We start from the raw sequence: 12,973 nt of genomic DNA on the forward strand, positions 1-12,973 counted from the left end.
CTTTGAAGGCTACTGCAGTTGGAGACAGCAGTAAGCAATTATTATTTCTGCGGTGAATGTCATAGTACAAGTTTGGTCTCCTGGCAAAGAGAGCCTCGGGGAATCAGAGGTCAAAATGGTGCCACAGAGGGAGGCAAGTCAGCTTCGGAGCACTGAGACAAGCTTTTAGGATCTGAAAACCCAACGACCCCGCAGAAGTGCTTGTCTCCTTCCCATCAAGGAGTCAAGGAAAATATGACTATTCACCCGAATTAATTCTTCCATTCATTCATTCATCTGCATGTGATCAAATAGGATAAAAATCAACTACTTACTTTAAAATCTCTATGTAGCTCACTTAGAGTACTCTGAAAGAAACAGCAGTAAGGTACTTCTGTCTGATATTTCAGAAAGGGAAAACCTTACCCTCCCATGGAAACTCCTGCTGCCAGGAAAGGCGCAGAAGGGTACAGGCTGTGCACATGGTGGATAACCGTCTCCAAGTCTTCCGTGTTTGCACAACAGTAAGTCCGTGGCGTCTGGAAGCAGCGAGAAATAAAGCACAAAAATTAAAATGTGAGACTGATACGTAATATGCAGAAATGTAAAAAAGAAAGAGCAAGAAGTCATAAGTATGTAAGGACTAAGAATAACAATAATGTGTCATTTTCATATCTTGCAATGCACATATCTGTAAAGCCAACATGATTCGGGGTGGCACTAACGAAATGATTCTGAACATGTGGATAATGGGAGACCAACACGGACACACTCCCACTAAAGAGATAAGAACCATACTCAGATCTGTCTGTAGTGTCACAAGGACAACTGATTTGGGAAGAGAACATGGAGAATTATTTTTTATAGGGGAAAAAAACGTATTTTAATGCCCACGAAAAGCCAAAATAATCCTTTATTGAAAAACAAGACAGGGCCGGCACCACGGCTCACTAGGCTAATTCTCCGCCTGTGGCGCTGGCACACCAGGTTCTAGTCCTGGTCGGGGCGCCAGATTCTGTCCCAGTTGCCCTTCTTCCAGTCCAGCTCTCTGCTGTGGCCTGGGAATGCAGTGGAGGATGGCCCAGGTCCTTGGGCCCTGCACCCCATGGGAGACCAGGAGAAGCACCTGGCTCCTGGCTTTGGATCAGTGCAATGCGCAGCCGCGGCGGCCATTGGAGGGTGAACCAACAGCAAAAAGGAAGACCTTTCTCTCTGTCTCTCTCTCTCTCACTGTCCACTCTGCCTGTCAAAAAAAAAAAAAAAAAAAAAAAAAAAAAGAAGGAAGAAAAGAAAAAAGAAAGAAAAACAAGCCAGCAGAAAAAGCAAAAGCAAATAAGCAAAAAATGATTTTTCAGTACTGCTACAGAAGTTCTAACTTGCTCACTTCTAACTGGAGAACTGTTTTCTCCATCCTGTGTGCCTTTTTCCAGGGAAGGATGGTTTAGGGCTGCATGGCTCCAGATGAATAAGGCAATATACAGTGTGATTTATTCACGAAATATTTTCTGTTATAATAGCATATCCACATAGCCCCAGTGGTGCCACACTGCAACAGACACTTAAAATGTTAAATTCCATAAAGCTGATGATGCCTCAATACATAATGCACTAGAACAATCGGTTTTCATGTGCACTTCATCAATAAGGGCTCTGTTTATAGCAGAAAAGCATCACAGATGTTCCATTTGAGTTCTGGGAGCAGGGAGCTGCAGACCTTGGTAGAATATATGTGAGAGCAGGCATCTGAATAAAGTTTCTGTGTGAGAAAATAACCAAAACTTAGTAACAAGGGGAAGAAGCTGATAACATTAATAAATCTAGAAGCTAGTCATCTGCACCACCCAATTTTAATATTCAAAAAAACCATGATCACACTGGGAAGTTTACATATCACTCACTGATCACCCACGAGTAGTTGGAGAAAATCACAGTTTTCAATGATTTGTCCAATTAAACTCATCCCTAATATTACTTGTTACCTAGTATCCTCTTTTTGAGATCTACAAATACGAAATGCTCCCAAAGACAATTGATAACCTGACAGTATTTAGAATAAGTAACATTTATTGAGTAAATTATTATCTACAAAACACTGAGGAAGTTCCTATTACTACATAGATTTTATAAATGAGGAGACTAAATTTAAAGAGGTTAAACAACTTCCACAATATCTTAATAGTTAGTAACTACTAAGTTGAGATACTTACAAAGAACAGTATTTTCTATCATGGTCATTCATAGCAATTGCTTGAAGAACACACTCATTCAGATTTTATTATATGTAAGTCACACTGCACAGCTTTAAAATTTCTGAATGATTTATCTGTACTTCCATGTTTATTGAAGCTCAATTTACAATAGCTAAGATATGGAATCAATTCAGATGTCCATCAACTAACTGATGACTGGGTCGAGAAATTATGGTATACATACACTATGGAATACGACTCAGTCATAAAAAATAATCAAATCCTGTCTTTTGCAACAAAACGGATGTAACTAGAAACCATTATGTTTAAAGAAATAAGCCAGTCCCAAAAAGACCTGTTTTCCCCGATCTGTGGTAACTGAGTACCAAAAACATACAGTATAGGAGTGAAATTGGCATTTTGACCTTCAGCAATTGTTTAGAGCCCTGGCTCCTACTGTTGAGAAACAATTTTTTTTTTCATACTATTTGTTGCATTCATTACTTAGTGTGGGATTAATTTTATGAGTATAAAGTATATCATCATAAAAATTCAGAGAAGGAATAGGAGAGGAAGGAGGAGAAAGGGTGGGAGTGGAGGCGGGAGGGAGGCTGGGGTGGGAAGTATCACTATGTTCCTGAATCTGTATACATGAAATTTATATACCGTAAGTAAATTTTTAAATGTAAAAAAATGAATACTATTGTATGTGAATTATATCTCAATAAAACTATTTTAAAAAATTTCTGGGGGCTGGCGCTGTGGCGTAGTGGGTAAAGCCACTGCCTGCAGTGCCAGCATCCCATATGGGTGCCAGTTCGAGTCTCGGCTGCTCCGCTTCCAATCCAGCTCTCTGAGATGGCCTAGGAAAACAGTAGAAGATGGCCCAAGTCCTTGGGCCCTTGCATCCATGTGGGACACCCAGAAGAAGCTCTTGGCTCATGGCTTCGGATCGCCACAGCTCTGACCGTTGTGGCCAATTGAGGAGTGAACCAGTGGCTGGAAAACCTTTCTCTCTCTCTACCTCTCCTTCTCTCAGTGCGACTCTGACTTTCAAATAAATAAATAAATAAATATTTTTAAAAATTTCGGAATGATTTTAAATAGACCCCGACATGCATTCCTATTGTGTAGGGTTTAAGTGAAGTATATGTGTGTATGTGTGGACACACACACACACACACACACAGGTTATAAGAAAAATGGCCTAAGGGAAATTCCCAGGATTGCAGAATCCTACCACCAGGGAGGCCCATAGATGTTACCTGGTTCCTTAATTACACAAAAAGAAACTGAAGTTCAGTAAGGTTGAGTAATTTGTCAAGGATCACAAGTAGCTGAACCTGGATTATATGTCTATAAAAAGTAAAGTAATTCTTGTAAAGCACTGGGTTTGCATGAAGTACACAGCAGACAAATAAGAATCGAATGTTTGTTTTTTTTTTTTCCAAACAGATTACATTAAGATCGAAGTGAATAACACTCCGATGAAAGGCTAGGGTTTTCTGGCACTGCCTTAGATGAAGCAATGTACGATTTAACTTAGTAATCAAATTTTCCTTTCACAATAATAGATCCCTTTAGCTCCAGCTGTGCTATGTGGCAACAAACACAATGTTAAAATGTTGGGAGCCAATTATGCCTTGCCTGATACATAATGATCCACTAGCGTGGCTCAGAAGTTACTAGAACTCAGACACTCAGCAAATCTAGAGCCTTCCAACATGGTCTGCCTCCTGCCGGGTCTCCCCCAGCTGCCATCATGACTATCCTGGCTCTGCTGCTGCTGGCTTTCCACTTCCTACCCAGTTCCTGTCCTTCCCACAGCTCCCAATGTGGGTATTCATTCCCAGATGCTCTGCCTTAGGCCTGCACCTGCTCATTCTTTGGTCAATACCCAATTTTTGAAGATCTCATCCGTCTCCACACCTTCATCAACCATCTTTACGCAATGATCTCTCTTACTTTCATACCAAGCTCCTGGTCCCAGACTCTACGTTCCAGAAGGCAGCATCCCTGTAACGCTCCATCAGTCCTTCAAACTCAAAATGCCCAAAAGTGAACCCTTTTTTTCTCTTGGGGAAAACTCAATGCTTCCAACATCCCATGTTTCTATACATGGCATCAAGGCAAGCTTTCCTAGATTAAACTGTAAGTGACACTGCCTCCTTCCCCCTTAACCACATAACTGACAACCTGCCCTGTCCTGTAGCTTTCTCCTCCTCAGTACCTCTTCCAGGAAACAGAGGAAAACTTTTTCTCCGTTTGGGTAAAGGCCTGCTAAATTGGATTCTCTCGGAAGGGCCCACAGGCAAGGACGTGAGTGCATCCGTCCCGTCAGGAAGGTGGTATCAGAAGTGTCAGTGGGAGAGGACTTTTGCAAAACAATCAAGACATGGCTTAAGATGCTTGCATCCCGTTCTGGAGGGCCAAGGTTCAAATCCCAGACAGCTCTTGATTCCAGCTTCCTGCTAATGCAGGCCCTGGGAAGCAGCAGGTGATGGCTCACGTAGTTGGTTCCCTGCCACCCGTATGAGAGACCCAGACTGAGTTCTAGGCTTCCACTTCCTCCCAGCCAGTGCAGTCATTTTGGGAGTAAGTCAGCAGATGGGAGGTCTGTCTCCTTTTCTCTGACTCTCAAATAAATAAGCTGAAAAAGAAAGAAAATGTTACCAAAAAGTTTACGGCTGTGGTCACCAGGGACTCCATGGGCCACTCCTGGGGACTGTACTGACTGCAGCTTAAAATGATCTCAACGCTGTGGCAAGTGAGGTAAGTTATTTGTCCACCAGTTCCCTGCAGCCACTGGTTGGCAGCTACTCCTTGAGGAAGTCCACCCCCCAGGCACCTCTGGTCTGCCCTGAGCACAGGCCCAGCAGGTCCAGTGGCTGGGGAAGGGAGCTGGAAGTCCTGAGGTCCACCTGTATGGGAGTGGTAAGTGCCAAGTGGGTCAGGCATGGCGCCAGCTAACCCTGCAACAAGGCCTTTCCTCCTCAACTATACTGCTTGAGTAATCTCTCTATAAAAATGTATTCACTTATTTTCTTTTTATTTCAGAGGCAGAAAGACAGAGAGAGATCTCCCAGAGCTACAGGACACGGCATTTTGTCAGTTACGTAGCTAAAGGAAAAGGAGAAGGCAGTATGACTCACAGCTTTAACTAGGCAAGCTTGCACCGGAACACTCCCCAAATGCCCACAACCACATAACCAGGCAGGACTTGGATAGGCTAAAGCCAGGAGCTAGGAGCTCAATCTGGGTCTCCTATGTGGGTGGCAGGGACCCAACTACTTGAGCCATCACTTGCTGCTTCCCTCCTTACCCCCAAGGGCACAGAAAAAAAATCTGGAATCGGAGTGGAGCTGGGACTCGAACCCAGGCACTCTGACAGAATGTGAGTATCCTAAGTGGTGTCTTAATTGCTGCATCAAATGCCTGCCCCTGGAAACAAATTTTAAAACTCACCCAGTTAATCAGGTAGCCTGACTCTCCCTAGCTATTCTGGGAGAAGATTAATTCACTAATCTGCAGTAGAAGCCATAACTCCTTTTCTCTCTCAGGGCCAGCATTACCACACATCCAATGCTGAACCAGGCCATCTGGGACTTTAGTTTTTTTGTCCAGTAAAATAAAAACTGAAAAAGACACGTTATTATTTCAGTTTTACATTTACCTTGCTGTAGTATCTGATAGTCTTTAGGGGTTTAGAGTATTTCATTTCACACTATTCTCTGAAGTAATCATGTGTACTCAAATATTTGATAATATGATAATATGCTATTTCAATAAGCTCTGTGATGCTTGTGTGCATGTGGCCCCCTAAAAATCAATTTTTTTTATAATAGGACTAGTTATATGCTCTTTAATCAATCTCTACAATGTGATTTGTTTGTTTTCATCCCAATCCAGCACCCAGTGTACTGCCCAAGAAAACTGATCTGGTTTTAGGAATATGTTTATGAAATAAGGAGTCAGATAAAAGAAAAAGTATCGGCACATAAATCAAGCCAGCAATTTAAAGAATTAACATTTTGCCTGGTCATGGGTAGACAATAAAATGATCAAGTGTCTAAATTCACCCAAGACCTTGCTAATTTTTTTTTTAGACTAATCACAAAACAAAGAGCCCCAGGAAATACCTGGGCCAACTCAGAGGTCAAGGTAGCCTGAGTGTCACGTCCTGCAAAGGCTGCAGCCGGCTGCATCTGTGCTCACACGGCCCCGCTCTACAAGGCACACCGAGAAGGGGGCAGTTTTGTTCACTGGCTTAGAGCAGGTCAGCCAGGCAGACAGGAGTTATTTTCAGTCCAAGCTCCTAGAGGCAAATCGCATGATCTCCCTCTGCAGCTGTGTTTGGGGCCAAACGCGGCTTGCCTGGGTCAGGGAGGCTGGGGACTGCTCCCCACGACCCAGGGTTCAGTCCTGTCTGCACACGAGGCCCACTGAAGAACGCTTAAAAACAAAAGCAACAACAAAATAATAAACACCTGCAGACCCCAGACTCCACCAGACCAAAAGGGCCCAAACGTTCAGGAGGACAGCGTTCGGATTTTCCGAAGCTTCCCAGAGGATGCTGACGTGCGGCCAGGGCTGAGAACCACTGCTCCTAGGGAATAACGGAATGGGGTGAGAGCTGAGCAAGAGGTGGAGGCTGCAGCGATGAGAGAGGAACCACTTATCTAGTGAGGCCTGGGAGAAGGGAAATCTCGTGTATGGGGAAGTACGTCCAGATCTCTGATAGAAGCAAAGCTTTCTCAATTTCCTCAATTTAACCACCAGGGCCAGAGGATGGAGGAGGAAGACAAGGAAGTAGATCAGCTAACAGTTCCTGCCAAAACCGAAAATAGACTCTCAGGTTCCTGAATATATGTTGGAACCTTGACTTAAAATAGTTATCTATAGTCAATGTAGGTTCAGTGTCAGCCATGTCCCCCCCCCCCCCCCCAATTCTGCATTGTAAAAATACTCTCACTCTAGTTCTAGGGCACATCTTTCCCACTGCTGCCTAGCCTTCCTGCTGACAGCTCAGGGAACCTGGCCCAGAATCTGGTCCTTCATCTGGTCAGCATCTGTATCAGCTCAATAAACCTTTTGTTTCAGAGATCCTTTGGTCTGAAGCATTCTGGTTTAACATATCTCATACTTTACAGAATCAGCTGGCACATATTAAGTATTCAATAAATGGTAGCTACATTCAATTCTTATTGCTGAAACTCTTGTTACTTAGTTAAACATTCTTTGTCTTTTATTTTGAAAAGAATTTAAATACAGTAATGTATCACATAACAATGTTTCAGTCAATGATAGATCACATATATGACAGTAGCTCATAAGAGTATAATAGAGCTCAAAAATTTCGATTGCCTAGTATTGTTATTAAACCTTTTCTAAGTTTTTTTTAATCTTTTTTTTTGGACAGGCAGAGTTAGACAGTGAGAGAGAGAGAGACAGAGAGAAAGGTCTTCCTTTTCCGTTGGTTCACCTCCCAAGTAGCCACTATGGCCAGCACATTGCGGCCGGTGCACTGCACTTATCCAAAGCCAGGAGCCAGGTGCTTCTTCCTGGTCTCCCATGCGGGTGCAGGGCCCAAGGACCTGGGCCATCCTCAACTGCACTCCCGGGCCACAGCAGAGAGCTGGACTGGAAGAGGAGCAACCAGGACAGAATCTGGTGCCCCAACCGGGACTAGAACCCGGGGTACCGGCGCCACAGGTGGAGGATTAGCCTAGTGAGCTGCAGCGCCGGCCCTTTTCTAAGTTTAGGTATGCTTAGGATACACAAATACTTACCATTGTACACATGCCTACACTGCTCAGTACAGTAACACACCAAACAAGTCTGCTGTCTAGGAGTGCCGGGCTATACCATACAGCCTAGGTGTACAGTAGGCTGCATTATATAGGTTTGTTTATGTACACTTCATGATGTTTACACAATGACGGAACTACCTAATGATGTATTTTTTTCTGAAGGTTCATCATCATCAAGTGACCCATGACCATGCAGAGAAATGTGCAATCTTTTGTTTATCCATCACTTGTCACAACTGATATTTCTGGACTGGAACCACTGATGTCAGGAGAAGATTCTCAAGGATTAAGTGCGTTCCACCCACATCTGGCTGAGACCCACCTTTCTGAGTTGTGATGGAAGTGAAGGGGGTTGGTGGTGTTATTCGTGGAGCACTTAGGGAAAAGCAGACTTGGATCAGACACAACAGGGAGGTACTAGATATGGGAGAGGAGGGTGTGAAGGTACAAGTTTAACAGCTGAACTTCGTCCTGGCTGGCCCTACCCTGTGTGCCCTAAGGGAGGCCCTTTAATCCTTTCCAAAAGCCTCCTCCAGGAAAGTGGGCATGAGAGGGAAGGGCTCCTCTTAGTCCTCCTACCACATCCACCGTCACAGAAAAGCTAAGCTGAGAAAGCCTGGTAAGAAACACAAGCACATGTCTCTAAACTGACCACCCAAGGTGGCTGGGGTTGAGGGAAGAACCCAATAAAAGCTGTCCTCACTCAGCCTGACTTCACTAACTGCCAGGGTTGAAAGATCAAGATCAAGATCAAGATACTGCACTGTAAGGCTACGAATCAGCTTTATGACTTTGGTCGGTCACCCCATGTCTCCAGAGCTGTCCTCATCCATGAAATGACAGTTTCAGGATCTGAGGACCTCTGAAAGCAGAGCCAGCAAAAATGCCAATCCGGGGGGCAGGCATTTTGTGCAGGGGTTACCATGCAGCTAGGGCTGCCTGCACCTCATCTGACTGGGTTCAAATTCTGCTTCTGCTTCCCACCCTGCTTCCTGCTGATGCATGCCCTGGGAGGCAGCAGAGGACGGCTCAAGTACTTGGGTCTCTACCATTCAGGAGGGAGACCCAGAGTGCTGGACTCCAGTTTCTGCCTGGTCTATCCCTGCCTGTTAGGGGCATTTGGGGTGTGAATCAGCAAATGAAAGACCTCTCTCTCTTTCTCTCTGTCTCCCTCTCAGTCTCTCTGCCTAACACATTAAAAAATGAAAATATATAAATAAAAAACTAAAGTGACTTCTAACTTTCACTCAACCAGGTCAGCCTTCCCTTATACCTGCTGAACCAATGTGAACAACAAAATACCTGAATTTTTTAAAAATTATTTTTATTTGCTTGAAAGGTAGAGAGAGAGAGAAAGAGAAGGAGATTCTCCAGTTGCTGGTTCACTCTCCAAATGCCTGCAACAGCAAGGATTGGGCCAGGCAGAAGCCAGGAGCTGGGTACTCAGTCTGGGTCTCTCAAATGGTGTGTCAGGAGCCCAAGTATTTGAGCCATTACTGCTGCCTCCCAGGGCAGCCATTAGCAGGAAGCTGGATCAGAAGCAGAGTCAGGACTTAAAACCCAGATGTCTAAAGCGCTAACTTAACTGCTAAGCCAAATGTCTGCCCTGACATTTCTTTTTAATAAATTTTGACAAAAAACTTTTCTTTTAACAAATTGATGGGATATAACTCATATCACATAATGCACCCATTTAAAGTGTACAAGTCAATGGTTTTTAATATACTCAGAGTTGTATAATCCCAGAAAGAAACCTCCTACCATTGGCTGTTATCCCCTATCCCAAGCCCTAGACAACCACTAATCTATATTCTATCTCTATAGATTTGTTTATTTTGAATATTTCATATAAATGAAATCACAACATGGTCTGTTTTGTCTGACTTCTTTTAGTTAGCACAATGTTTCATTTTTTTTCCCCAAAGAAACCTTTTATTTAATGAGTACAAATTTCATAAGTACAACTTTAGGAATACTTGCCATCCCACACCCACTCCTACCCCACCTCCTCCTCTTTCTCCCATTCCCTGTCCCATTCTCCATTAAGATTCTTTTTTTTTTTTTTTGTACAGGCAGAGTGGATAGTGAGAGAGAGAGACAGACAGAAAGGTCTTCCTTTTTGCCGTTGGTTCACCCTCCAATGGCCGCTGCGGCCGGCGCATCTCGCTGATCCAAAGCCAGGAGCCAGGTGCTTCTCCTGGTCTCCCATGTGGGTGCAGGGCCCAAGGACTTGGGCCATCCTCCACTGCCTTCCCGGGCCATAGCAGAGAGCTGGCCTGGAAGAGGGGCAACCAGGATAGAATCCGGCGCCCCGACTGGGATTAGAACCCGGTGTGCTGGCGCTGCAAGGCGGAGGATTAGCCTGTTAAGCCACAGTGCTGGCAAGATTAATTTTTAATTAACTTTATACACCAAAGACCAACTCTATTCTAAATAAAGATTTCAACAATTTGAACACACACATACACAAACAAAACTGAGAAAAAGTTTTAAAGTTAATTCTCATAATACAACTCATTGAGGACAGAGGTCCTGCATGGGAAGTAAGTGCACAGTGACTCCTGCTGTTAATTTAACAATTAACACTCTCATGTATGATATCAGTGATCACTTGAGGCTCTTCACATGAACTGCTTAGGCTATGGAAGCCTTTTTAATCCACAATCTCTGACAGTATTTAGACACAGCCATAAGCAAAGTGGAAGTTCTCTCCTCCTTTCAGAGAAAAGTACATCTTTCTTTGATGGCCACTTCTTTCCACTGGGGGTCTTACAGAGATCCTCCATGTAGGACATTTTTTGCCACAATGTCTTGGCTTTCCATGCCTGAAATGCTCTCATGGGCTTTTCAGCCAGTCCAGAATACCTTAAGGGCTGATTCTGAGGTCAGTGTGCTATTTAGAGCAATTGTCATTCTATGAGTCTGCTGTCAGCACAATGTTTTCAAAGTTCACGTTGTAGCATGCAACAGTTCATTCCTTTTTAGTGCAGAGTAATGTTCTGTGCTATGGACATACCATATTTTCTTTATCTATTCACCTGCTAATGGACACACAAATTGTTGCTACCTCTTGGCTATCATGACTCTGAATCCTGCTGTCATAAACATTTATATGTGTATAAATTTTCGTGAGGACATGCATTTCATTTCTGTTGCACTGGGTCACACAGTAATTCTATGCTTAACTTTCTGAGGAGCTGCCAGTCTATTTTCCAAAATAACTGGGAGTCTTTTCTTATTGGACCTAGGGACACAGAAGTCTGTGGGACTTTCCATACAAAAGCAAAGGGGTCATATGTAGTTTTCAAACTCAATTTTGGCTGAGTTCTTTATAAATTATTATTCCTAAACTAAGTTTATAAGGTAATCAATAGTATAGGAGGGCTGTGGTAATCTGGATTACTGAACTATTTTCCTTGAAAACCAATCTTCAGGGCTGAAGGAAAAGTCCCTTTTACTCTGAGGGATCCCTGAACCCTGCAAGCAGTATCTGAGGTTTAGCATCAGGACTGAGGACAGGGCTGGCTGTCTCCCAGGAAGACCCTGGGAAGAAAGGCCTTTGGCTTCCCATCAATCCTCCAAGGACTAATGCAGGACACTTAGTAAATGGGGACAAAATGGTGGAGAAAAGTCCATCTTTCTTTGCAGGAGCCACAGTAATCCTTATAAAGTACATCTTTAACATACTTCAGCAAAACCTTTACTTTGCATTTCTTCTGCTCCTAGGAGAACTGCTTACCCTAAATTCCATTTCACCTTTATAAATTCTTTTGGGTTAATTTCAGTTAGAGATGGTTCCTTCCTGTGTGATCTTTGCTGACTCATCTTCTGTTCTTTTTTTATGCCTGCTCTAAGGTCTTTCTTACTCTGAGTCTGAGCCACATTAAATCCTTTCCAGAACAAGCTGAGGTATAAACAAAGATTGTCCCTCTATTCTCAAAAAATTGTTCATAGCCCTTAGCCAGAAAGAAGGATTATCAAGACATCTAAATGTCAAAGTTAGCTCTAGTAATCAATATTGGCATCTCATTTTTGTTATCCACCTTAAGGAATAATTAAGATGGAGGATGACCAAAATGTAATTATATTTTTTAGCACAACTTTTAAAAAAGAAATTTAGGAGAGAAAATTAATTATAATTAAATATATGCTTCTTGTATCCTAAAAAACAATTATACCTCAGACTATAAAAAACTTTATTTTGCCATAGTCTCATATTCATTATTCCACATGAACTGCAAATATCCTTGGTGAGGTGGCATGTGCACATTATTATAATTTTTTGGATAACAAAAAGAGACAGAGGGTATTTGACTTGTCCTTTATCATCTAGCTAGTTAGCAGTGAGAACAGAACTTGAACTTGGTGCCTTTGCTGAGGCTAAGGTACCCTGTGCCATGCACGGCCATGCTGCCTGCTTGACAGTGGTTTGAATCACCCACTTTGCATTGGTCATTCTGATGCTGACACCTGCCTGGGCCACACAAGTGCATCAGAATTTAACCCACACACTGTCTCTAAGACCCCCAAGACTGAGCTGCTTTTATCTTCTCTCTTGGAACTCAGTGAGTTCTTTTTTAAAATTTTTTGAAAGTTTATCTATATATTATCATTTTGTAAGAACACACTGTATTCTGAGTTTTTTTTTTCTTCTTCAGAGGTTGTTTAAAAATCTAATTAGAATTTATGGCTGAAAGTTACTGGGTTACTGCATTCTTTCAAAGCATATTTCCAATTAACTTTACACACTAAGGATGAAATGTTTTCAAGTATTCCTCATCCTCTCTTCTTTTCCTCCTTCCCACAATGGTACTTCATACAATTCACATAAAAATGGAATCAAATAGATAGGTTCATTTTGGTGCAAATTTTTTTAAAAAATCCACACATAGCTGTTTCAAAATACGCATTTTTCTGTGAAGTTTTTGAAGATGCCTCATGTTTGTTGTTTTCCAAGATTCCATTCATAAAGTTTTCTTCTCTTCGTCTATGAAC

At 42.7% G+C, this 12,973-nt stretch overlaps 1 protein-coding gene across 1 annotated transcript in view; it reads right to left on the bottom strand.

Moving 5' to 3' along the window:
* Positions 1-12,973, bottom strand: part of ABHD3 (abhydrolase domain containing 3, phospholipase) — a 56,947-nt gene that overhangs the window by 16,289 nt on the left and 27,685 nt on the right. Inside the window, exon 5 of the mRNA XM_062200236.1 lies at positions 406-518. Coding sequence (XP_062056220.1) covers positions 406-518 — 113 coding nt within the window. The remainder of the gene's footprint in view (positions 1-405; positions 519-12,973) is intronic.

This window comes from Lepus europaeus, chromosome 9 (genome assembly GCF_033115175.1).
Source record: "Lepus europaeus isolate LE1 chromosome 9, mLepTim1.pri, whole genome shotgun sequence".
Lineage (NCBI taxonomy): Eukaryota > Metazoa > Chordata > Mammalia > Lagomorpha > Leporidae > Lepus > Lepus europaeus.